Source organism: Bufo gargarizans, chromosome 1 (genome assembly GCF_014858855.1).
Source record: "Bufo gargarizans isolate SCDJY-AF-19 chromosome 1, ASM1485885v1, whole genome shotgun sequence".
Taxonomy (NCBI): domain Eukaryota; kingdom Metazoa; phylum Chordata; class Amphibia; order Anura; family Bufonidae; genus Bufo; species Bufo gargarizans.
The window spans coordinates 123,461,469-123,488,021 of record NC_058080.1 but is presented as its reverse complement, the minus strand read 5'-3'; the positions used below and the strand labels follow the sequence as shown (position 1 = coordinate 123,488,021).

General features: G+C 45.8%; 1 protein-coding gene across 1 annotated transcript in view; it reads right to left on the bottom strand.

The window, feature by feature from the left end:
• The window catches only part of SNX25 (sorting nexin 25), a 237,870-nt gene that overhangs the window by 16,902 nt on the left and 194,415 nt on the right, over positions 1-26,553 (bottom strand). Inside the window, exons 9-14 of the mRNA XM_044297649.1 lie at positions 25,466-25,738; positions 23,994-24,158; positions 16,283-16,414; positions 13,641-13,781; positions 6,162-6,275; positions 3,854-4,018 (exon numbers count right to left, since the gene is read on the bottom strand). Of these exons, the coding sequence (XP_044153584.1) occupies positions 3,854-4,018; positions 6,162-6,275; positions 13,641-13,781; positions 16,283-16,414; positions 23,994-24,158; positions 25,466-25,738 (990 nt within the window). The remainder of the gene's footprint in view (positions 1-3,853; positions 4,019-6,161; positions 6,276-13,640; positions 13,782-16,282; positions 16,415-23,993; positions 24,159-25,465; positions 25,739-26,553) is intronic.

Below are 26,553 nucleotides of genomic sequence, written 5' to 3'. Positions count from 1 at the left end.
ACTTGAAGAAGCAAAGAGCCGCATGTGGCTCAAGAGCCACGGGTTGGCCACCCCTGCCATGTGAAACCTAATAAAAGAATTGTACTCACCTGCTACCCACTGCTTTGGCTTCGTTCAGCAAACCGCCGTCCCCGGTTTTTTTACTTCCAGCCAGGGCTCGAACGGGGTCACATGAGCTGCTGCAGCCAATGACCGGCCTAAGCTGAGATGTGTCCTTAAGGGTCCATTCAGACGAACATAAGTGCTCCGTGCCTGTGCTGCAGACCGCAAATTGCAGTTCACAATGCACGGTGCTCCAGCCATGAGCCCTCCGTTTGCGGATGCAGACCCAATGACTTGAAAGGGTTCGCAAACCACAACATATGGAAAAAGATAGGACATGTCCAATCTTTCCTGGTGCGGAGGCACAGACCCGAAAGCCCACTGAAGCGCTTCCGATCCATCCCTTCGTTACGCAAAAGATGGGACATGTTCTGTTTCTGAATCTTGTGGATCGCAGACCAATTCAAGTCAATAGGTTTGCGTTTGCGGGCATGGAGCCCTTACAGTCGTCTGACTGGACCCTAAGTGTAACTGTTATTCTTTTTTTGTAATTTGTAGGGGCAGTGATACTGACCGTTTTTGTTATATACTTTAATTAGATGAATTTCTAATAGAAATGTACAATTTCAGTAATTAAAGTAAAATACAAACATCGTCAGTATCACTGCCCCTATACATTACAAGAAAAGAAAAAATAAGAATGACAGTTACACTTGGAAGATCGCCGAATGGAGCCAAGCAGTTAAGTAATTATCCTTTTACTAGGTACGACACACTAGATGGGTTAATTAAAATAAGACCAAATCCTAAAATACCCCATAAAGCCTTTGACATCACAATGCCGACGGGAACTTGGACATCATTATGAGAAGACCCTGCACATGGCTTTACAAGGACATTAGATTACTGCTCAAAACCTAGATCTGAAACGTCAGTAGTAGCTGCACATCACAGTGCGAATGGGGAGCAGGTGTCAGTGCCCGACAACACGGAGATACTGTATAGCGGATTAAGCACCAGCTTAACAATAATGAGGTCTTGACAGTGCAGATGAACCTGCGCAGCAATGACACACAGACCTGGACATGACGCCAAAACTAAAAAGAACCTGCACCAGCATTCATATTATTATAAATTTGAACACTATTCGGAAACTAGGACCGGGTTTATATCTGGTGGCGGTTGCCAAACGTGGACAAAACTCCTCCCACCTGTGGCAGCCAATGGCCACATGATTTTGAAGGTGAGGCCTTGGCTTTACCTGCAAAATTGGTTGCCGATTCGCTGCTGCAGGTAGGCAGGATTTTGGCTGTACGTGGCATGTGCCTTGTGTAAACCCAGCTTAATGCGATGCCACCAGTATTAAGAGCTTTTACACCATTATTAAAATAAACACCCAATGTCACAACTAAAAGAGAGTGCATCACTACAATAATATAATAGCTGAACATTTACACAGCAACACATTTCTGGTACTAAAAATAGTACACAAAGGCACAAGGTTTAGGACCAACAAAAGACCGGATGATGGTCTGATAGTGGCAATCTGTACAAGCTATCACAACGGTCATAATCTACATCTGATACCACACTGGACAAAGCCAGAAACTAAATACCATCAGAGCCAACACATGGCCTCATACGCGGTCCACGCATGGCCTCATACGCGGTCCACGCATGGCCTCATACGCGGTCCACGCATGGCCTCATACGCGGTCCACGCATGGCCTCATACACGGCCCCCGCATGGCCTCATACACGTCTCAATCTGCACTACAAGACCATCTAAAATGGTTGTAGCAAATTGAAGGAAATATACTCCAGCACTGTTGTGGTGGAGGTGGAGTTTTTTATCTGCACTTGCTACTGCTGTTTGAAGAATTGAAAAATAAAGTGCAACTATAAAGACATTGGAACCGTGCTGGAGTATATTTCCTTCAATGTGCTACATACAACCAGTACATGGACTGACTCGACCAACTTCGTGCATGGGGCTACAAAAAAATTGGAAGGTGAGCTGGAAAACAACCCTTGCTTTTCATCTAAAATAGTAACAGATCCCAAAAGATGATAAAAACATGGCATGGCTGCTGTTTTTGCACCTGCATTTTTTTGTGGTGGAAAGCCAGCTTGAGATGTTAGTTGAAGATCTATGGGAAATATGAAATGAAGGACTTTTTTCCCTCCTGGTGTTTTTGTTCATTATGTAGCATTTTTGTCATTCTGGCTTCTTTAAAAAAAAAACGCAGCATGGAGCATTTGCAGTTTTTTATGGTGATTTCAAATCAACTTCTCTCTCAAAAATCCTAGTGGGCAAACACACCGTTTACAAAAAAAGCCTGAAAGAAACGTGGCAAAAACTGCTGGTGGCCTTAAAAACAGTGGTAAAAAAAGATGCTACACTAAATTCATTTGTATTGGGACCTTAATAAAATGAATAGAAATCTGAAAACATACAAATGACAATATAACACTGAGCCAGAACAAAACTCTGAATATATATATGTATATGAAATGGTCCATCTTGCACATAATAGATTAGAATACATAGAACTTGTCAATGTCACCACAATGAGAAATTGAACACATATTTAAAGCTATCAGAACCCAGAAAACAATCTACACAGGACAATCCACACATGACCTCACCGCGAGCGGCACATGACCTCACTGTAAAGAACACTGGCATATACCATAAAATCAAGCAAATGCAGTGAAATTCAAAAATAGGACATGGGTTTCTTCCTGTCACTCTGGCTTCTTCCAACACCCCAAAAACATGAAAAGTGGAATGGCTTCCTAATAAATAGTCCCTACAGTGGGTTTGTCTGCTTGATATAAGAAATGCATCATGCCCATAAACAAGCCGCCGGCTATCTCCCTAAACAGCATGTTATTTCTATGGGGAGTTTGGCAGACATCTATGCAAAGTAGCTCTCTGTTTCTCTCTAGTAGCACATTTTGGGGGGGTAGCTACTGACGACAGACTTTATTCCCCCAGATCCATGTCAGACACCGTTTTTGTAGGGGGTAACAAAACAGGTCCAATTACAGTCAAGCTGATCAAGCCTATGGCCAGAGCCCCTCTGAGGACACCGTTAGAACATTCTTTTTTGGACAGCACTTTTAAGCCTCATGGACACAATTGTATCTGTTAGTTGTCTTTTTATTTTATTTTTTAAGACTTCAATGGATACGAGATCCGCATTTTGCAGAATGGACTTACTGAGGTGGAAAACACGTAGATGATCTAGGTGCTTTCTGCATCCATATATTAGTTCTACAGAGAGATAGAACACGTCCTATACTTGTCCACAAAATACAGACCACGGACCCACTGAAGTCAACAGGTCCACAAAAAATGATGATGCGACACAAACGGTATCTGTATTTTGCGTATTGCAGAGTACATACACATGTGTATGAGGTCTCAAGTATATTGGCATTAAAAACAAGTCATAAATAAATTCCAGCATTGCACAACTATACTTTCATACAACCACATACAATAATTAGAACTAGCACGTCACAAAATGCAGTCCACACTCAGTATCTGCACATCACAAAGTGGACCTCCGTAATCATATGGATTTAAAACCTGACCCATCACAAAGCACATATTATGAATATTACATTATAACATAATACTAATGAGATCCAAAATACAAATTATAATTTAAAACCTTACCTTTGATCACCACCATTAAATGCCTAAACTACAATGACTCGCTCAGCCTGTATTCCTCACTGAAAATTGGCGCTATGTCAGTAATATATAGACATCACAAGTCTATAGCCAGGGTTTACTGACCTCTTGGTGGGAAAAGAAATCTCCAGGAAGTCTTTCCAAAAATGAAGAGAGTGAGAAGGAAGATTTTTTGCCCTGGACGTCAATGACTTTCAGGTGCTCTGAAGAGGGGCTCAAAAAGGCATAAAGCACCTCGCTCTGATACAGTCTTTCATCAGAAAGCAGCTTCTGCAAAGAACAGATGACATCATTAGTGATAGGAATGTGAGATACTACTGGAATATATAGTATATACAGTAACATAATGCTTACAAAATTGCCAAGCCACAAACACAATACAACACTGTCTAGCTTTTGAAACTGCTGGACCAAGTCCACACAGCACAGTTTGGAAAAGTACAAAGGGAAGTTTTTTATTACTCCTTACTTTTGAAAAATACCACATTGTATGAACAAGGCCTTAATGGGGTAAAACTCCACATACACATGTGGGCAGAACTACGGAAGCTACACAGTTTTCATAAGTCTTATTAGCTTGTATGGGAGCCACAGAAACCTTATAATACAACCTGCTTGGCTGTATTCTGTATTCCCAACCATTTCTGGCCACTGCATCCAGGCGGAAGGAGGAGTCCTTCTAAGATGGGAAATACCCCTTATAATTCCCCTGCAGCGCCACCAAGGGGAAAAGGAAGCATAACTCTAATTAATGGTCTCTCAGTGTAAGGCCTCATGCACACGACCGTTGTGTGCACCCGTGACCGTTGTTCCGTTTTCCGTGATTTTCTGCGGACCCATTGACTTTCAATGGGTCAGTTGAAAACTCGGAAAATGCACCATTTGTCATCTGCCTCCGTGATCCGTGTATCCTGTCCGTCAAAATAATATGACCTGTCCTATTTTTTTGACGGACAACGGTTCACGGACCCATTCAAGTCAATGGGTCCGTGAAAGAACACGGATGCACACAAGATTGTCATCCGTGTCCGTGATCCGTGGCCGTAAGTTACTTTCATACAAACGGATCCGAAGATCCGTCTGCATAAAAGCTTTTTCAGATGAAAACTCAGATCCGACAGTATATTCTAACACAGAGGCGTTCCCATGGTGATGGGGACGCTTCTAGTTAGAATATACTACGAACTGTGTACATGACTGCCCCCTGCTGCCTGGCAGCACCCGATCTCTTATAGGGGGCCGTGATCAGCACAATTAACCCCAGCAGAGTTCCGATCGGAGTCCCAGTTTAATCGCTGGGGCTCCGATCGGTAACCATGGCAACCAGGACGCTACTGCTGTGTGGGGGGGGAGTAGGCCGCACACTGTGCCACCAATGTTATTATTACAATAGAGGGGGGGGGGGGCTGGGGGGGCACACTGGCCACCAATGTTATTATTACAATAGAGGGAGGGAGGGGGGGCCGGGGGAGGCCGCACACTGGCCACCAATGTTATTATTACAATAGAGGGAGGTAGGGGGGGCCGGGGGAGGCCGCACACTGGCCACCAATGTTATTATTACAATAGAGGGAGGGAGGGGGGGCCGCACACTGTGCCACCAATATTATTAATACAGTAGAGGGAGGGAGGGGGGGCCGAACTGGCCACCAATGATATTCAAACTGGGGAGGGAGGGGGGGCTGCCCCCTGCTGCCTGGCAGCCCTGATCTCCTACAGGGGGCTATGATACGCACAATTAACCCCTTCATCCGATCCGATGGTATAAAAGGGACTCCTGACTTTACATTGAAAGTCAATGGGGGCATATTGTGTCAACGTCAAACGGATCTGTCCCCAATGACTTGCATTGTAATTCAGGATGGATCCGTTTGGCTCCGCACGGCCAGGCGGACACCAAAACGACCTTTTTTTTATGTCCGTGGATCCTCCAAAAATCAAGGAAGACCCACGGACGAAAAAACGGTCACGGATCACGGACCAACGGAACCCCGTTTTGCGGACAGTGAAAAAATACTGTCGTGTGCATGGGGCCTAATGCACAGACATAAGGAGACCTCCAGGTCCAAGAGGTGCTATCTGCAGCCACTCTCCACTGCTGGAAGGGAAGGAACTCATGATTCCATAATATGGACAACCTCTAAGTACAATTTCAAGGTCTGTAAGGATGAATGTGGGCACAATGTACATCTGCTGTTATTCTGTCAATGGTGTTCTCAGATTGGATGCCATTATAGTAAAGGAATACTGATAATAAATAATTATAAAGCCTTCATAATAATACCCTTTAGAAGATATTATACTGAATACTTTATGTTGTGCAGCTCTTCTATTTATTGTAGTGTCACTAAGCAGGACAAGTCAGGAAGGCGATGACTCATCGTTACTATATATGAAGTATATTGAGGCGTACCTGTAGGAAGTTGTTTAACTGGGTCTTTGACTTTTCCAAAAACTTCTGGTCTATGGACTTGAAGGGAAGTTTGCTGAGAGAAGGCAACTGCACCTTCTTCAATGAAGGAAAACACTAAGGGAAGTAAAAATCCAAATGAATTATCATGACCATCATGAATAAAGTCAGTGCTACTACGTGGGTGTACTGGAAACCTTTTGTTATTTTATACCATTGTAAGCTGTTTGCGGCATTAAGGTCGAGGAGGCGGTCCTAGCAGTGATTGACAGTTATCTCTGTATACACAGTCATAGAGGGGAAGCTGTCAATCAATCAATGATGGGACCGGCTCCTTGACTTCAAACCCAAAAAATAGTGTGCCCCTTCTTGGCCTTGACAGAACTGATTTGTCCAGTATAGTCAGAGCACCCGCCCCTCTGGACTATCCCTAATCAATAACTAGGAATCCCTATTTGAACCCTATAGCAGATAGTTCCAGCTCTGCGTTGGTGCTGTGAGTTAAAAAAATGGGGGGTTCAAGTTGCAGTAGAAAAAATGGTCCTGGCACGTTTCTGTTTGTTGGTTATTCCAAATTCATCAGGGGACACAAACACAAAAAGGTGGCAAAAGATCCACCTAGGTATCTCAGGTGAAAATAAACCAGTGCTACCACCCTATAGGCGTATGGCTGGCTGGGGTAAAGGCATGGCTTAACACTAGGAAAGTGCTGTATTGTAAGCTAGTAGGCTAGTAAGTTGGGTAGGCGTCAGATTAAGTCGCGATGTAGGATCATGGGTCATTTGGCATCACTTCTGCCCAAAAAAGTGCATGATTTATGTCACTTCCACCCAATCTGTCCTCCATGTGGTACCAAGTAGGACACGGTGTCATGGTAATAGGGGCTGGGCTGCAAGTGTGACGAAAAGGGCTGAGGTGAGCAAACCCCCATACTCCCTGGCGATGCTGACGACTGAGATAAAACCTTAATATCAGCCATAGATAAGTAAGGGGTGCGAACACAGTGAATCGCTAGGGCTTAATACATGGCAATAATCAGAAGGTATTTTAATAAGACAAGAAAGAGAAGGCACCACTCGATACAATAACATGGTTGTTCTAGTTTAAAAAGCACAACAAGGATTTAGAAGAGGTTTAGGCATAGAAATTATGTAAAAAAGAAGCTGTACAGGTATATAAAAGTAGATATGTGAATAATATAATACAGACATGTTGTGATGTAGGTGGCATGATGGAGCACACACATATTGCGGTATAGGATATGTGTCGCCAAAAATTTTAAGTCAGGGTACAGCCTCAGGATCACCCAGTGTCGGGAAATGATTTCCCATGCTGCAGTCGTTGCCTGGTCAGAATTGGCTAAGAGTCAGATCATTTTGCCAGATTCCGTAGCCTTGGGAGGTGGGTTCAGAAGATGATTGTATTCACTACCCATGGCTCTCTGTAGTAAGTTTACACGTTTGTTATTCTTGAGCAATATATTTGAGCTTTTTATATTAAACTACTAGCAGAAGCACCCGGCTTTGTACGGGTATATTTCATCTATTTCATTTAATATTTGTATGCAGGGGCGTACACAGAAATCACTGGGCCCCATAGCAAGAGTCTGAATTGGGCCCCCAACCCCGCCCACTACCCACCCCTGGCCCATCCCACCTCCTGGCTCCTCCCCTGCCACACCCCCATTTGCCAATAAAAAAAATGTATACATGTTCTACTGAAACCGTTAGAAACCTTTAAGAAATAGGTGCTGAATTCAGGTGCTTATAGCGCTTTATAATCCATACTCTCTCTGTATGGGAGTAAGGATCTCAGCCATGTACAGCACACATCACTGCTCCTGCCTGTCTGCTTTGGTAAAGTCGGGCATAAATGGGCGATGTCAGGCTTTAGCAAAGTGGGCACAGGGCGCCATATGTATGCGAGCACAACTGAACGAGTGCAGGGAAGGAGCCCGCATATATATCACTCCTCCTGCCTGTGCCCACTGCGGTAAAGCCTGACACAGCTTTGTTACCAGCGCCATTTTTTCATCACTTCTCTCACCCCAAAAAATGTAATAAAATGTGATTTAAAAAGTCACACACACTCCAAAAGGGTATCAATAAAAACTACAGTTCATCCCGCAAAAAATGAGCCCCCACACAGCTCAGTAGATCATATAACTATAAAAAAGTTATGGGGGTCAGAATATGGTGATGTAAAAAAGTTATATTTTTTTTTTTTATCAAAGTGTTAATGTATTTTTACACTATTTAGACATAAAAAACCTATACATATGTGGTATCGTTGTAATCGTACTGCCCCAGAGAATGAAGGGCACAGGTCAGTTTTGCCACAAAGGTAAAGCTGTAGGAACAAAACCCCTAAAAAGGTGGAAAAATTGTTGGGTTTTCCCACAAAAAAAAGTTATGGCTCAAGGAAGATAGGGAAGGAAAAATAAAATGCAAAAATGAAAAAACCTCTGGTATCCTAAGGGTTAAAGGGGCTATCTAATCCCTATTATGCCCCCCCAAATTGCCCAGGCACCGCATACAGTTAATACTTATGCCCAATGGGGGGGGTGCAGACAATAGCAGGCTGCGTCGGAAATGAGCCTCCCTAGCGTCACCCGCGATGCTAGGGAGGCTCGTTCCCATTGTGGCCTGCTATTGGCTGCTCCCCCCTATGTCGCTGGATGTATTAATCTGCGTGACGGGAGGGAGGCAGTGGCGGCTGTGTGGGCATCAGCGACTCTAGACTCGACGAGTACGGGGCACTTTAAGGATCACTCGCATCACGGCGTAGAGCGCACCGACAGTCGCACGTCCGGCAGCGCCTGCATCGCGCCAGTCAATTCTGGTTTGTGCAGGCGCGGCCACGCAGGAAGTGGAGGAACAGACTCTGAGGAGCGCAGCTGAGGTACTCCCTGGTCTGTGCTGTGGGCCGTCGGGGATTGCTCAAAGGGGGGGGGGGGGGGGGGGAAGGGCAGGCGCTGGTAATTTTGAAAATACCTACTGTGTGGGTCCTGGGAACAGCTGAAAGGGGGAAATAAATAAGTGTGAAGAGGGGACTGAAGGGTCTATGTGAAGGCCCTTCACACTTTCACAGTATTTATTAACCCCTTTCAGCAGTTCCCCATTCACAGTATTTATTAAGCCCTCAGGGGACTGCTGAAAAGGGTTAATAAATACTGTGAATAGGGTACTGCTGAAAGGGGTTACCGTTAATAACTACTACTGTCCCTCCAGGACACCCATGACCCCTCCACAAGTTCTTACCTCTCCTCCACCCGTTTCCCGGCAGGCGATGGGGGCGTGGCTTCGCGGAGGTGGGCGTGGTTTGTAAGTTCTAGGGGCGTGGCCGGCGAGGTCCGTGAAGCCAGTGGCCACCCTAGTCTCTATGTGTGCCTGGCTGCGCTGCTCCTGCTGCGTGATACACTGGCCAATCAGCAGCAGCAGGATCCTTGCCGGGGAGGGAGATGCAGCCCGAACAATGGGTGGGGTTGAGGGAGAAGTTCAAGAACGCCGCCTGAAACTATGAATACACTGAGTCTGTCACTGTCTTGTGCAGAGTAGGGGGCGGAGCCTTCCATGTGCTCCGGGCCCCCCTGTGCTGCGGGCCCCATAGCAACGGCGTGGTCTGCCTATATTGGCAGTACGCCACTGTTAATTGTATGTGTCGTTAAAAGATACTGACAGTATCCCCTCAGGGGCCAGCCCCCTTAACATTGACCTCCACAGTACCCCACTCCCTTAACAGTGACCTCCACAGTACCCTGCTGCCTTAACAGTGACCTCCACAGTAGTTCCCCCTTTAATAGTGTCCCCTGCCCCCTTAACAGTGACCTCCACAGTGTCCGCCCCTTTAACAGTGACCTCCACAGCAGCCTGCCCACTTAACAGTGACCTCCACAGTGCCCTGCCCCTTTAATGCTAGGGCTACACGACGACATGTGTCGTGCGACATCTTGCCTCAACAATTTCTATAATTATAGTCTATGGTGTCGCACTGCAACATGTGACATGCTGTGACTGCGACACGACAAGTCAAGGACAAGTCTACTCTGTCGTTGATCTCACCCTCTCCTACTAATAATAAACCTGACATAGACTGCAGCTCTAGTGATATGGAAACGTCAGATATCAATACAATCGTTCCAGAAGAGGTAGAACATGGTAGTGGCAAGGGCTCTCAGAAAGGTCGGGGCAGAGGACCTAAGCCCACAAATCAACATTTTTAAGAGCCGGGTCAATCTTATCCACTATGAAATCTGCCATAACTGATTGGCATCAGATTTTCAACCTGTCCTCCTTTTGCCTATTTAACGGGGTTAGGCCTCATGCACACGACCGTTGTGTGCATCCGTGGCCGTTGTGCCCTTTTTTTTCGCGGACCCATTGACTTTCAATGGGTCCCTGGAAAAATCGGAAAATGCACCGTTTGGCAGCCGCATCCGTGATCCGCGTTTCCTGGCCGTGAAAAAAATATGACCTGTCCTATTTTTTTCACGGCCAACGGTTCACGGACCCATTCAAGTCAATGGGTCCGGGAAAAATCACGGATGCACACAAGATTGTCATCCACGTCCATGATCTGTGTCCATTTTTTCCTATCATTTCAATGGCAAACTTGACTTAGATATTTTTTTCATTTTTCATGTCCGTGGATCCTCCAAAAAACAAGGAAGACCCACGGACGAAAAAACGGTCACGGATCACGGACCCCGTTTTTGCGGACCTTAAAAAAAAAACGGTCGTGTGCATGAGGCCTTAGAGATATCAATTAGTTTAGAAGAAAACTACGCTGGCATAAACACTTCCAGTTCATATACAGGAAGGAAAGTAGGGAACTAGGAGTCCCCCAGCAGATTTTGGAAGATGTACAACTTCTGTATAGTCTCAATGAAACCAACCCCTTTAAGGGTAAGGGGCCGTTCACAGACCATAAGAGAAAAAGCACTAAAATGCCCCCTGTTGGAGATTTGTCATGTAACGATATCTTTGTAAGGGCTCATGCACACGACCGCATGTATTTTGCGGTCCGCAAAAAACGGATCCGCCAAAGATAAGGATGACATCTGTGTGCATTCGGTATTTTGCATAATGGAACACCTTGGCCATAATAGAACAGTTCTATCCTTCTTTGCGGACGATAATAGGACATGTTCTATTTTTTGGGGGAGCGGACATACGGAAATGGAATGCACACTGGGTAACTTCCTTTTTTTGGCGAAACCATTCAATGGGTTTGCAAAAAAACTAAACAAAAAAAAAACGTGGGCCCTTAGACAACAGTGTGCGTGGCCCCTTACGCTGGGTTCAGACCTGAGCGTTCTGAAACGAGCGCTCTGTATGCGCGATTGTACGGGCGTTTACAATCGCGCATACAGAGACTGGCGTTCACAGAGAAGTGGTGTACTGTGTTTTTAACACCCCTTAATTTTTTGGTTCTGTTTAAGTTCAATAAAAGAGTGCACCTCGCACACACTTAGCATTTAGGTTTTAATTGTATTAAAATAAAAGTGAAGTATTAATTTACACCTGGGTGAAGACAGGTTCTATTGCCTGGATAGGCATTTGTAAATAAACTAATATATCCTAATTATATTCAAGTTCACGGGAATCAAACTGATTCTACCCCTCTCAAGATGAGGCAACTGGGCCAAAAAAAAATCCTTCAGCGTGAGGCCTGGTGGATTTTTCGCCTAAAAAACCCTGGGCTCAATGAGCAACAAAATGTTGTTGCTTTATATGATAGTCCCCACCTCGGCTTCATCCCTCTGATATAGCATTCTCTACATATCCCCTTACAGATTCATATTACTATTGCTCGCGTCCTGTCATTTTTGGGCAGAAGTGACACCAAATTATGCACTTCTGGGTGTAGCTATAGGGGAAGCAGCTGCTTTGGGGCCTGAACTCAGAAGGGGCCCACCCAGGATGAGTACTAAACTTTATTGTCAGGACCGCCTCAACAGTATTATAAAATGACACATACAGAGACATTGTAGGAAATGGACAGAGCGGCTGCCGGGCCCCATCTGAGAGAGCTATCTACTAGCCACAGGAGTGGGGGTTGCATGGGAGGAGGGTGTTGCGAAGAAGTTTCTGGGGGATGGGGGCACTTCAAAAATTTGATGTGGGGCCTAGTAATTTCTAGTTTCGCCACTGGGGGTAGCACTGCTATATTTTCCACCTAAGATACCTAGGTGTGTGTTTTGCTTACCAGCACTGAGGCCACCTTTTGTGTTTGTGTCCCCTGATGAAATAACCGACCAACAGAAATACGTCGGGACCATTTTTTCTACTTTAACTTGAATCCCCCATTTTTTTTTACTCACAGCACCAATGCAGAGATGGCACTATCTGCTATAGGGTTGAAAGGACCTTTGATGACGTAATCGCGCTCACCACGTGCTGAATGAAGATAGAAGATTATGTCATCAAAGGTCCTTTTGCAGGTCCTGAAAGAAGAAGAAAGAAGACATGTCGGCTGCGCGAACAAGAGGATGAGGTGAGTTTATTTTTTATTGTTTAACCCCTCAAGCCACATTTTAGTAAGCTTTCTGTACTAAGAATGCTATTTTCCTTTATAACCATGTTATAAGGGAAGATACAGTAAATTGACTTTTATCAATTTACTAACATCATCTCCTAGCAACCATGCGTGAAACTCACACTGAATCCGCAATTGCTTGCGAAAGCTTGCGATTTTCACACAGCCCTATTCATTTCTATGAGGCCTGCGTTGACGTGAAAAAAGCAGAATATAGAGCATGCTGCGATTTTCACACAACACACAAGTGATGCGTGAAAATCACCGCTCATCTGAACAGCCCCACAGAAATGAATGGGTCCGGATTCAGTGCGGGTGCAATATGTTCACATCACGCATTGCACCCACGCGGAATTCTCGCCCGTGTGAAAGGGGCCTTATGCCTTCTGTTTTTCTACATTCATATACCAGTCTGCTCAGCTCCTCCCTTTTGGTTAGCCAATACAGGTATAATACTTTTATCTTTTTTAACATAAATGTATTTAACACCACATGTGGTTACATTATGCATGTTTCTACTGACAGTATGTAGTCACCTATTTTTCTATAGGTCCTTTTACATACATTTTGATTATTATGCTGCTCATATTTACAACCATCTGGAGTTGCTTCTGAAACGCTTCCTTACCGATGTGGGGAAGAGGCGTCCTGCTCTATACTGTCTTGCTGCGTTTAATCTCTTGAATCTGGCTTTTATTCATTTCTCAATTATTTGTATTGTCGTATTTAACAAAGATAATATTTTTATTTATGTGTTCAACACTGCTAGCCTTGCGTTACTTTATATGGCATTTGCTATTTTAGGCTATTTTGGTTGTACAGTATATATTGGTGTGCAGTATTAAAGAACAGACCATGCTGGCCAACACACTGAACCTGAAAATGACAGTATGATTTATTTTTCATTATACTTTTAGTAATACCTAAAACACAACATTTTAATACCTCACTAAGTTTTCTGTGCAGATTTTGAAATTCGCTTAATCTCCTCAGTACAGTCCAATTCTTGTTGTCCAATTCTCCAGACTCTGGTAAACTTACTAATACAAAGTACATTGGCATCTGTTCTCCATTCTCTTCAGATACCTGCAAAAATATATATAATAATATATAGAAAATAACCTAGAAAGCAACATTTGCAAAATCTCCTTCCCAAATGAGTGCACAGCAGGACTCAAAAGCTGATAATATGAAGTAAATTTGCAGAAAAGCCAGAAATGCTCGAGGTCCAATGTTTTCAACTTTATTCAGTTATCTAGGTTTCGTACCAATACAAAAGCCATTTAGCGTAGCTATGACTAAAACAAAGGATGCATAAAAAAAAAAAAAAACACATAACCGGAGATGAGAAAAAAAAAAATGGAGTCAGCACGTCCAAAGTGATAAAATTTATGTATTGGTACTTTGGTACTTTGCTTGCTCCAAAATTGCTGATATACAGTGGATATAAAAAGTCTACACACCCCTGTTAAAATGTCAGGTTTCTGTGCTGTAAAAAAATGAGACAAAGGTAAGTCATTTCAGAACTTTTTCCACCTTAAATGTGACCTATAAACTGTACCATCCAATTGAAAAACAAACTGAAATCTTTTAGGTAGAGGGAAGAAAACAAAAACTAATAATAATGTGGTTGCATAACTGGGGATGTAGCTGTATTCAGAATTAAGCAATCACATTCAAAATCCTGTTAAATAGGAGTCAGCATACACCTGCCATCATTTAAACTGCCTCTGATTAACCCCAAATAAAGTTCAGCTGCTCTGGTTGGTCTTTCCTGAAATTTTATTAGTCGCATCCCACAGCAAAAGCCATGGTCCACAGAGAGCTTCCAAAGCATCAGAGGGATCTCATCGTTAAAAGGTATCAGTCAGGAGAAGGGTACAAAAGAATTTCCAATGTATTAGATATACCATGGAACACAGTGAAGTGGAGAAAATATGGCACAACAGTGACATTACCAAGAACTGGACGTCCCCCCAAAATTGATGAAAAGACTAGAAGAAAATTGGTCTGGGAGGCTACCAAGAGGCCTACAGCATATGTCTGGGCTATGGGGTAGAGTGGCAAGACGAAAACCTTTTCTTACAAAGAAAAACATCCAAGCCAGGCTACATTATGCAAAAACACATCTGAAGTCTCCCAAAAGCATGTGGGAAAAGGTGTTATGGCCTGATGAAACCAAGGTTGAACTTTTTGGCCATAATTCCAAAAGATATTTTTAGTGCAAAAACAACACTGCACATCACCAAAAGAACACCATACCCACTGTGAAGCATGGTGGTGGCAGCATCATGCTTTGGGGCTATTTTTCTTCAGATGGAACTGGGGCCTTAGATAAGCTAGAGGGAATTATGAATAGTTCCAAATACCAGTCAATATTGGCACGAAACCTTCAGGCTTCTGCTAGAAAGCTGAACATAAGGAGGAACTTCATCTTTCAGCATAACAACGACCCCAAGCATACATCCAAATCAACAAAGGAATGGCTTCACCAGAAGAAGATTAAAGTATTGGAATGGCCCGGCCAGAGCCCAGACCTGAATCCGATTGAAAATCTGTGGGGTAATCTGAAGAGGGCTGTGCACAGGAGATGCCCTCGCAATCTGACAGCTTTGGGGTGTTTTTGCAAAGAGTGGGCAAATCTTGCCAAGTCAAAATGTGCCATGCTGATAGACTCAAACCCAAAAAGACTGAGTGCTGTAATAAATCAAAAGGTGCTTCAACAAAGTATTAGTTTAAGGGTGTGCATAGTTATGCAACCATATTATTTTATTTTTATATTATTTCTTCCCTCTACCTAAAAGATTTCAGTTTGTTTTTCAATTGAGTGGTACAGTTTATAGGTCACATTAAAAGGTGGAAAAAGTTCTGAAATGATTTATCTTTGTCCCATTTTTTTACATCACAGAAACCTGACATTTTAACAGGGGTGTGTAGACTTTTTATATCCACTGTACTTGCAGATTTGATATTTAGAAGTTTAGAAAAAAAGCAGAAGCTAAAATGGCTATTATTTTGTTATAGGTAGGATATTTTCCTCTACTTTCTGTGTGTGCAGTAGATGGCAGCTAGTCTCCACCCACTATGTCTGAGAAAGCTGCAAACCAGATATTCAACAAGCACAGGGGGAAACTGCTAAAGAAAATACCAGATACAGGTGATATAATGGCCAGACATAATGTTATTCCGTATATACACACACTGTACTACTGATTAATACAATGTCTGTTGAAAGCTGGTGGCGTGCAGAAGGGAATATAGACACAGACCGTTGAATTTGGTAGATATAATATTTGATAATGCTGGTCCTGTATCCAAAATAAAGAAGCTTGAAACGCCACATATAATAATGCTTTATTGTATGTTATTTTCGATATGGCTGAAGGGAAGAACACTTTGGACAGTAGAACCTGAGTCCTGCAGTGAAAATCCCAGATATGTCCCTGTGATGCTGGCACAAGTACAACCTTAGACTGTCCATAATTTGCTGTGAGTGATAAAACTGTGCATATACATGCCTCTACTTGAAAGTTCTAGATGGGAACTATGCAAAGTGCAGTATTTTTATCTCTGACCACACAACTCACCTCACTGATGTTAATAAGTGCCCGCCACATACCAAGGTTCTCACACCACAGATCTGTCCGGGAAATATGGAGATCGAGATCACTTTGTTCTTTCTCCATTAGAACTATTTCATCCTTTAACTTGGAAATGATCTATTGAAAATACAATAAAGTGTTCTACCAGACAGTAACAACACTTGACCAAGTAAAGACATTTGGGACAATAGACTGGTCATAGACCAAAAAATAAAATTTCCCTGTGGGCTGGGTACATAATGGTCTGATGCTCTCAGCATTAATTAACGCTGGGAGCATCAGATACCTATGTAACCGACCAAAGGTGCCCATTGGAATTGAATTATATCGCCGTCCTCAGGGTGGAGATACAGTTGACTACTGCAGCCGGGAATGGGACCCTCACTCCCTGCCCTGCTGTTCACCCTCATAGGTCACTATAAAAGGTAGTGTACAAATGGCACAGGGACACAAGTATCTCAGCGCGTAGGCCAGTGGAGACCTGTGACCTGCACCAGAGACTTTTAGTGAGACTCCGGTATTTTATTTCTTTCTTTCCTTGGCCACTACTTGGAGCATACTACAGAGGGGACTATAGGGGTCATTACTAGGGCAGTCCAGACAGCATGCAGAAGGTAGGGCCGGCTTGGCGCTGTGCCCTGAATCTCAGCTCCTAGACCCCCTGCTACATATCATAGAGACTACTGAAGAAAGAGGAGGAGAGAACGTGGCAGCTACTAATGGCCACCAGATAACGACAGCTTCTGGTAGGTATTTTATGCTTCACTGTGGTGTTCAGTTCTGCTGGGACAGTATTTTGTGCTGCACTATGGTATTACTGACCCTGCCTACTCGTGTCGCTCCCCCTTCTGTTAGTTTGGACCTGCCCACAACACGGTGGCCACTTTAGTTTTTTGTTTCCAGGGTCACTAAGTTCCCAGTCCACTCCGGCTTAAAAAGTAGGGTGGCTGTAGACGCTTCTATTATAGAATCACTATGGCTGCTAGAAGAGGATGCCAGTTCTTTAATGCCAGCGTAGGGAACCCTCTTCCCTGTGTATTACACTCTCCAATATAAGCGAACAGGGACATATTTCATTCGTGTTCTCTTGCAGTGAACACCATCTCCATGGAGATAAAGCCAATATGGCTGCCCCCACATGATAAAACTATACTTTTAATGAATATTTTTAATTAAGTAACAATGGTGATAGATTCCTTTTCAACAGAAATCACAGCGCACCATGGGTAACCAATAACTATGGGAACATGGAACCAAAAATCTTCCTAATTAGCTTTTAATTAGTAGGACTCAAGCCTGCCGTTTCCATGACACCAAGGCATCGCTATTCACTTTTTCCCAGCTCAATATGAAACAGAATGCTCAACTAATGATATTTAATTCACATCTTTATAAACACATCATAGTTAAAGAGGACCTTTCATCAGTTTAGCCCTAGTCTAATTATGGTCTTACCTTATAGGGTGGCTCCCACTGATGCCATGACAGTTTGGGAAAGTGCCATCAGTGGGGGGCTGCCCTATAAGGTAAGACCATAATTAGACTAGGGCTAAACTGATGAAAGTTCCTCTTTAATGTCCGTAAAAATAGTCTTCACTCCATCCACTTTTATGTTTAAGGGTAAACTGATGGTAACACAAAATCAAGAGTATATACATCACCGTGAAAAACATGTTTCATATCTGAATGGTTCTACTACGCTGATGAGATTACCTATTTAACACTAAAATCAATTTTTTTTTAATTTTTGTTTTTTAATCGAGCCACAAAGAATCTATCTACAGTATTGACCTATCTACCTACCTGATAAAACAAGTACATATTAAATGAGTATTAATTAGAAGACTAGCTAATTATAATGTCCTGACTTTTTATATTTAGTTAGCATCACTGGTAAACTCTGAATGCAAAAAAACAAGATTTTTGTATAACTTACCAGTAAAATCTCTTTCTCGCTCTTCTTTGGGGGACACAGGAAATCTTGGTTATAGCTCAACTCCCTAGGAGGCGTGACACTAAGTCAAAACTGTTAAGCCCCTCCTCCAGCAGCTATACCCTCAGCCTGGAGAGAGAGACTACCAGTTGCGTGTCCAAGTAGTGAAAAAAAAAGGCAATGACCAACCATGTGAAACCAAACAAGTCAACTACCCGACAGGGGCAACTAAACCTTAACGGTAAACCAGAACAATGGGTGGGTGCTGTGTCCCCCAAGGAAGAGCGAGAAAGATTCTACTGGTAAGTCTTACAAAAATCTCGTTTTCTTGCCCATTTCCTTGGGGGACACAGGAAAACTTGGGACGTTTGAGAGCAGTCCAAGAGGGGAGGGACTACAGCCCAAGGCGAAACCACCGGAGGTATCAAGAAACCGCCGCGTGCAAGACCAGGCGGCCCAAAGCAGCATCCGCCGATGCATAGGTGTTCACCCTGTAGAACTTGGTGAAGGTGTGCAAGGAAGACCAGGTGGCCGCCTTACACAGTTGTTCAGCTGAAGCCCGATGCCTCTGAGCCCAAGAGGCATCGACGGCTCTGGTAGAATGAGCGGTAACACCAAAAGGCGTCTCCTTGCCCTTGGCGCGGTAAGCCTCGGCAATAGCCATCTTGATGAAGCGGGCAATAGACACCCTGGACGCGGCCAACCCCTTGCGCGGACCTTCCGGAACCACAAAGAGAGTCCGTGCACCGAAAAGGTCCGGTGACCTCCAGGTAAATCTTCAGGGCCCTAACAACATCCAGGCGGTGAAGCTCCCGTTCTCGAGGGCAAGAAGGAGACTGACAAAGGGAAGGGAGGACGATGTCCTTATTGAGGTGAAAGGCGGAGACCACCTTCGGGAGGAAGGAAGGAAGGAACCGGACGGAGAACAGCCTTATCCTGGTGGAAGACCAAAAGGGGCTCAGTACAAGAAAGTGCCGCCAATTCAGACACCCGTCGTAGGGACGTGATGGCCACAAGGAAAATGACCTTGCAGGACAAAAGGCGAAGAAAAACCCTCCGTAACGGCTCAAAGGGGGAGGGGACTGGAGCGCCGAGAGCACGACGTTAAGGTCCCAGGGCAGAATGGGAGAGCGATACGGGGGAACAGAGTGAGCGACTCCCTGGATAAAGGTTTTGACAGGTCCGAGAAGGGCCAAAGGACGCTTGAAGAGGATGGAAAGCGCCGAGACCTGACCCTTTAACGAGCTGAGACCCAGGCCAGACTGTAAGAAGGACAGGATCGTGGGAAGGGAAAAACGAAGAGGATGAACATCCAGATTTTCGCAAAAACCTAGGTAAAACCACCAAGTCCTGGAGGAGGCCGGCTTCCATGCGCGGATCATGGTACGAACCACATCTGCCAAAAAAAAAACTGTTCGCGTTAAAACTGCGGTCTCAACAGCCATGCCGTTAAACGTAGCGACCCTAAATGCTGGTGGAAGATCGCCCTTGAGAGAAAAGGTCTTCTCTTAGAGGCAGCGGCCAAGGCGCGTCTCCCAGGAGCAGCATTAGGTCGGCGTACCAAGGCCGGCGAGGCCAATCCAGGGCTATCAGGATCGTAGGCACGCCCTCTGTTGCGATTTTCCGGAGAACCCGCGGCAGAAGGGGCGGAAACACATACAGGAGGGAAAATTCCACCAACGGAAAAACGAGAGCGTCGGCGCCGTACACCCTCGGGTCCTTGGACCTGGACAGGAAGCTTGTGGTTGAACCTGGAGGCCATGAGATACACATCCAGACGACCCCAACGAGGCAAATTGACTCGAACACGTCGGGGTGCAGAGACCACTCGCCCGGGTCGATCGTGATCCAGCTGAGGAAGTCCGCCGCCCGGTTTTCCAACCCCGGGATGTAAATTGCCGACAGGGCCAGAACATGAGTTTCCGCCCAGTTTAGGATGTGAGACACTTCCCGCATAGCCACTCCGCTGTGAGTGCCACCCTGATGATTTATGTACACCACGGCTGTGGCGTTGTCCGACTGGACAAGGACGGGATGGCCCCGAAGCAGGGGAGTCCAGTAAGGATTTTCCCTAGAGGGGGATCCGTAACCACCAGAGGAGGGAGGTCCGAACATGGGGAGGTAGGGGGAAGGGCCGGTCCAGACTCTCTCCGGGGACTTGTCCCACGCAGACAGGATCGCCGCCTGGAAGATGCGGGAGTGATATTGCGCGAACAGATTCGCTTCGAAGCAGGACACCATCTGTCCCAATACACACATGCTGGCCCGGAAGGACGGACGGCGGTGGAGAAGAAGGGTCCGAACCGAACGGTGAAGGGTCAGACACTTTTCCGGTGGGAGACGAACCTCCGCCGCTTCTGTATCGAGCAGCATCCCCAGGAAGAAGAGTTGTCTGGAAGGGGTAAGCGAAGACTTGGGAAGGTTGATAATCCAATCGAACCGCTCCAGGGTTTGCAGCGAGAGGTTTCTGGTGGACGTCTGAGAAAAGGAGGGCGCCTTGATGAGCAGATCGTCCAAGTAGGGAAGTAGAAAAACCCCCCTGGAGCGGAGCAAGGCGAGGACAGGGGCTAGGATCTTGGTGAACACCCGAGGAGCCGTCGCCAGGCCAAAGGAGAGGGGGACAAATTGATAGTGGTCGTTCCCCACCGCAAAGCGAAGGAAACGCTGGTGACACCGTGCGATCGGGACGTGGAGGTAAGAATCCTGGATGTCGATAGACGACAAACATTTTTTCCAGAGAAGCCACCACGGATCGGAGGGACTCCATCCTGAACCGGCGAAGCCGGAGAAACCGGTTTAACCGTTTGAGGTCCAATATCTGTCTCACCGAGCCTTCCTTTTTGGGGATCACAAAAAGGTTTGAGTAGAACCCCTTGAATCTGTCCCTTGGAGGAACTGGATTAATCACACGCTTGTCCAGAAGGGTGCGAATGACTTTGGAGAAGGCGGCCACACACTGGGGGTCCCTCGGGGCACGGGAGTGCCCAGGCGTCGAAGACATGTCCCTGCCAGAAATCCCTGAAAAGGAGGTGGGGGCGCACCTTCAGGTGGAAGTCTGCTTGGCCGAGGAGGGGCAAGCAGGTTGGGACTTACGCCAGGAGGGTTGAGTCCGAAAAAAGGGCTTTTTACACCTATCCTGGGAGGAATTAGAGGACGGACCGGTCGCAGGCCGGAGGACCTGCGGGAGGACTTAAAACGAGAGAAACCAGGACTGCCTCGAGTGGTGCTCTTGGTCCTAGGCTGGGGAAGATGGGTGCTCCCCCCCCCCCCCCCCTTCCCCCGTGGCTTCAGAAATGAGCTCGTCCAAGCGGGTCCCAAATTAACGGGAACCCGCGAAGGGAAGTCCGGCAAGAGACCGTTTTGAAGCAGCATCCGCCATCCAAACTTTTAGCCAAAGTTCCCTCCTGACCGAGACCGCCAGAGCAGAGGAACGAGCAATGAGGGCACCCGCATCAAGTGAGGCCTCACAAATGAATTTCCCTGCCTGAACAACAAGCTGGGCTAAAGAACGGAGGTCCTGAAGGGGGACGTCCGAATCAAGTTCCTGGTCCAGATGGGAAGCCCACTCAGAGACCGCCTTCCCGGCCCAGGCGGAAGCAAAGACTGGTCTGAGGGCTGAACCGGAGGCGGCAAATATGGCTTTTGTAAGAGATTCCATGCGACGGTCTTCAGTGGACTGAAGGGAGGAGCCGTCCGCCACAGGGATGGCCGTGCTTTTAGACAAGCGGGCCATGGGAGGGTCGACCTTAGATGGAGACGCCCAAGTTGAGATGCAATCCGCTGGAAAAGGAATAACAGATATCCAACTTCTTAGGGGGAGTAAAACGGGCAGCGGGGCGAGTCCAAGCCTTAGAGACCACCAACGAGAAGTCGGCATGGAGGGGGAAAACCGTGGACGCCTGTTTGGGGTGGTAAAAGGACACACCGGCCTTGTCAGTGCTGGGAGGGTCATCGTGAATTTTAAAGGTATCGCGAATACTGGTAATGAGGTGACCCACAGCAGAGGCTAGCTTGGACAGCAATGTTGAGTCCGTGTCTCAATCCGAATCCACCAATTCTCCTTCAGAGGGCATGTCCTGTGAGGAGGAGGGACCCGACTGAGTACGCACCCGCGGAGGAGACAGGGACGCATCTGAGGAAGACGCGCACTCCGTCCTAGAGCGCTTCTGGAGGTGACGGGCCCTGGATCGCCAGAAGTACCGGATCCGGAGGGTACGTCAGGGGGTGTAGCAGACTGCATGGCAGGCTGTGTGTCTACAAGGCGGCACACAACATGAGTGAGACTTTCCACGGCCTGGGACAGGGATCTTGCCCAATCAGGTGGATCCAAGGAAACAGGGGGCAGCACAGCAAGTGGCAGACCCTGTATTAGGGCCTGGCATGCAGAGCAATGCGGTTCTGATTGCCCCCGTGGAAAGGGTGCTTCACAGGCAGTGCAGGCGTGATACCAGGGCCTAGAGGCCCCTGAGGGGTCAGACATGTTGGTGATAAGGTTGGCAGAAAAGGGGGGGGGGGGAAGCTGTCCAGGCTAGGGGCTGGTGCCAGGAGGGGTTAACAGTCCTACCAGACCAAAGACAGGCAGTGCGGCAGTGTTGCAGGAGCAGCAACAGTGGCAGGAGAGATTCAACAACGTCACAGAAGACAGCAGCGGTGGCGAGGCTCTTGTGAATTGGAAGGCGGGAATAAGAGGGGAGCGGGAAGCGAAGCCCCACTCGCGCCGAGGCTCCGTTCGCGCACGCGATTCAAATAGAGAAAGAAGAAGAAGGGGGGAGGGGCGGACTGCGGCGCTGTAATGAAAAGCCGCGACTCCATAGCCCTTGAGCCTCCCCCCTAATAAGTATACGGCCACTGCAGATGTCCTGATCCAACTTCGAGCTAAGGGGGAGCCTTTTCACCCCCACATGATAAAGCAATCGCTGTGAAAAAAGGCCTAACACGCCCTTTGTTTCACAAGACATTTAGCTAGAGAACTGATAGGAACACACTAAGAGTACTTTCACACTAGCGTTAAAGTTTTCCGGTATTGAGTTCCGTCCTAGGTGCTCAATACCAGAACAAGAAAAAACGCATCAGTTTTGTCCTAATGCATTCTGAATGGAAAGCAGTCTATTCAGTATGCATCAGGATGCATCAGTTCAGTCACTCTTACAGTATTTTGCCAGAGAAAATACTGCAGCATTCTGCGGTATTTTCTCAGTCCAAAATTCCAGAACACTTGCCAGATCCAGCAATAACTTCCATTAAAATGTATTAATGCCAGATCCTGTACCAAGTGCTCAGGAAATTGGCGCATTGACGGATCCGGTTTTCTGGTCTGCGCAGACCTTCAAAAAAGAAATACCGGATCCGTTTTTCCAGATGACACTGGAGAGACAGATCTGGTATTTCAATGCATTTGTCAAACGGATCCGCATCTGGATCGGAAAAAATTATGTCCGTTTGCATACGGATTTCCTGATCTGGCAGGCAGTTCCGGCAACGGAAGTGCCTGCCCGATTCTTCTAACGCTAGTGTGAAAGTATCCTTAGCATGCTCGACCTAACAAAGGCTCAGAACTACAGGTCGATGGCATGGTAATTTAGGAAGACACACAAAGAGTAGAAGAGGAAGAAAACTACTTTTATAACTACTGAACAGTAAATATGTGAAATTTACATTACATTAGGTAATTCTTGATGATGAATTAGTCTAAAACATAAGTTATATTTATGGTAACCGGAATACCCCTTTAACCAAGAAAAGCAGATGAGGTGCGGTATGTACCTTCTTGTCAGGTTTCGGGGCATTAATGATGGAGTTGAGCGCTTGTCTCTTGTAATCCAGCTTCTCTGTAAGCTGACGTAGCTTGTTGACAGCATAGCTAGCCTGCTCCGTGATGCCGCTGCTGCATTCATCCAGGAGGCCTTCCACACCTTCACACACCTGCATCTAAACAAGGAGAGAACATGTACCAGATTATAATGCCTGAACTATCCTTAAAGCTGTGCCTACCCCCTCCCTGCATATAGATGACTGTGTCTCTTTCCAGGATGCAGTTTACTGCAGCAGAAACCTTCCCTTACTGCTGTCTTCTATGGAGACCAAGGAGGCCGTGCCAAGCCCCCATGCATCCTCAGCCGAAAAAAGGACTGCCCGACAAGCAGGTATGCTCTAACCGAGGTTTCCCACTTATTCATTTCTCTGTTGGGACTTTAAATAACACATCAGGATGTTGAATACTGAGCAATTAAGGCTTTAAATGCAGATACCAGCATTAGATATCTAGATCCCTTTAGCTTGTTCTGCTCATATTCACGTGTGAATAGTCTCAAGACTCTAAATCTCCCTATATCGAGATATGGATGGAGATAATAAGGAGGATAGTTGGAGGCACGGGGAGTGAAGCCATGCCAAGCACAGTATATACTGTATTTTTCATTTTATGAGAAAGTGGGGAGAAAATGCTATTGATTGCTTCCATTATGTAAGCGCTCATTGGTATGCAGTAGATGCATAAAGCGGTGAGAAGTGCTGAGCTGGCAGTACTCACCACTCCCTGGTCTTCTCTGGGAGCCGCACAGTCTGCCTTCAGAATCAGGACGTAGTGTGCACTCTATGACCTGAAGCTGTGCGACACTAGGTCACAGGGCAGTGCCGTCAGGACAAGTAAGTCTATTTAGTTATTTTTGGTCTCATATTAGGGTCTGATCGGGGGTCTGATATGAGGTCTGTTATTGGCATCTGATCTAGGGTGTGATCTGAAGATCACACTTGCATTATCATGATCCATTTCCTCCTACTTAATGCACAGATTAAGTTTCTGTATGAGAGAATCCTATAACTTATAGAAGATCCAATCATTTTGTGACATCCCAGTACAGCAGTAACTCAAAGGTTATATCCATTTTTTTGCAAAATTTTCAAAAGAAAATTAATAAAAATTAAGAAACTTTGTAAGCCCGTCTTGATAAGAACTGTCCCATCCCTGCTCACAGGCATCTTCTACTAAGTTACTGACCCCTCATTGAAGCATTCACTATGCCTCATTACACTTGCTCTTCTACTATTTCCATTGCATTCATACATTGTTAATATGAGAAACTGCAGAACCTTGTGTTATGTACCGTACATAAAAATGTCCCAACAAATTACGGAAAATAAAGTGTTATACAGCTCTTCTGATGTAGAGGAGATGCAGCTTTAACCCATGAACTCAAATATCAGACAACAAGCATCAGTCCTAAAAAGGGACTCACCAATTCATCCTTGTCATCGGAGGCACACATGCAGGAGGACTTCTCTTCTCTGCGGACGAGTTGTTCATACAAATCGCTGACAATGAATGAGGGGTAGAAGCGGTCCTTCAGGGTCTCATACACATCAGCCTGAATCTTGATGAAGACTTCGATCCCCTTGTTGCCAACAAGGCTTTGCTGGATCTCTTTGTAAAGTGCTTTCTCCACTTGGATTTCTTTGCTCTCCACAAAGTAGTTCTGGTAGATTTCACCAACCAACTGAGGTATTTCAGACTTGGGGGAAGGGGAAACAAGCATGCCTTAACGTAAGGTAAAGTTTTACTGATGCAAAATTACATTCCAATAAAGCAGTCAGCTCCCAACCACAAAATTCTGTGAAGAACGCTCATTTCAAGCAATGTCTATTATGTTCTCAGATATGAAGTGGGGTGAATAGTGGAGCTCCAGACTTTTCTACCAACAACCCAACCATACACATTCAATAGCTGTCAGATAAACTATTGTTCGGTCGAAAGCCATCTCTCTCATCTCTCCCATACTGTGAATGCTATGGGAAGAGCGGAGATAGCCAATGCCAGACAGTTTTGGCTCGTCTCCCCGAAGAACAAAATAAAAAAAATAAAAAAAATCAGGCAAAAATATTTATTTCACCTAATCCTCGTCTCCCCCAAGGAGTCAAAAGATTCCCACACACGCGCGTGTCGGCTAAGGCTACTTTCACACTTGCGCTTGATCGGATCCGTTCTGAACGGATCCGATCATATTAATGCAGACGGAGGCTCCATTCAGTACGGATCCGTCTGCATTAATAACTTAGAAAAAATTCTAAGTGTGAAAGCAGCCTGAGCGGATCCGTTCAGACTTTCAATGTAAAGTCAATGGGGGACGGATCCGTTTGAAGATTGAGCCATAGGGTGACATCTTCAATCGGATTGGCTTACATTGTAAGTCTGAACGGATCCGCTCGCCTCTGCACGGCCAGGCGGACAGCTGAACGCTGCAAGCAGCGTTCAGCTGTCCGCCTGTCCGTGCGGAGGCGAGCGGAGCGGAGGCTGAACGCCGCCAGACTGATGCAGTCTGAGCGGATC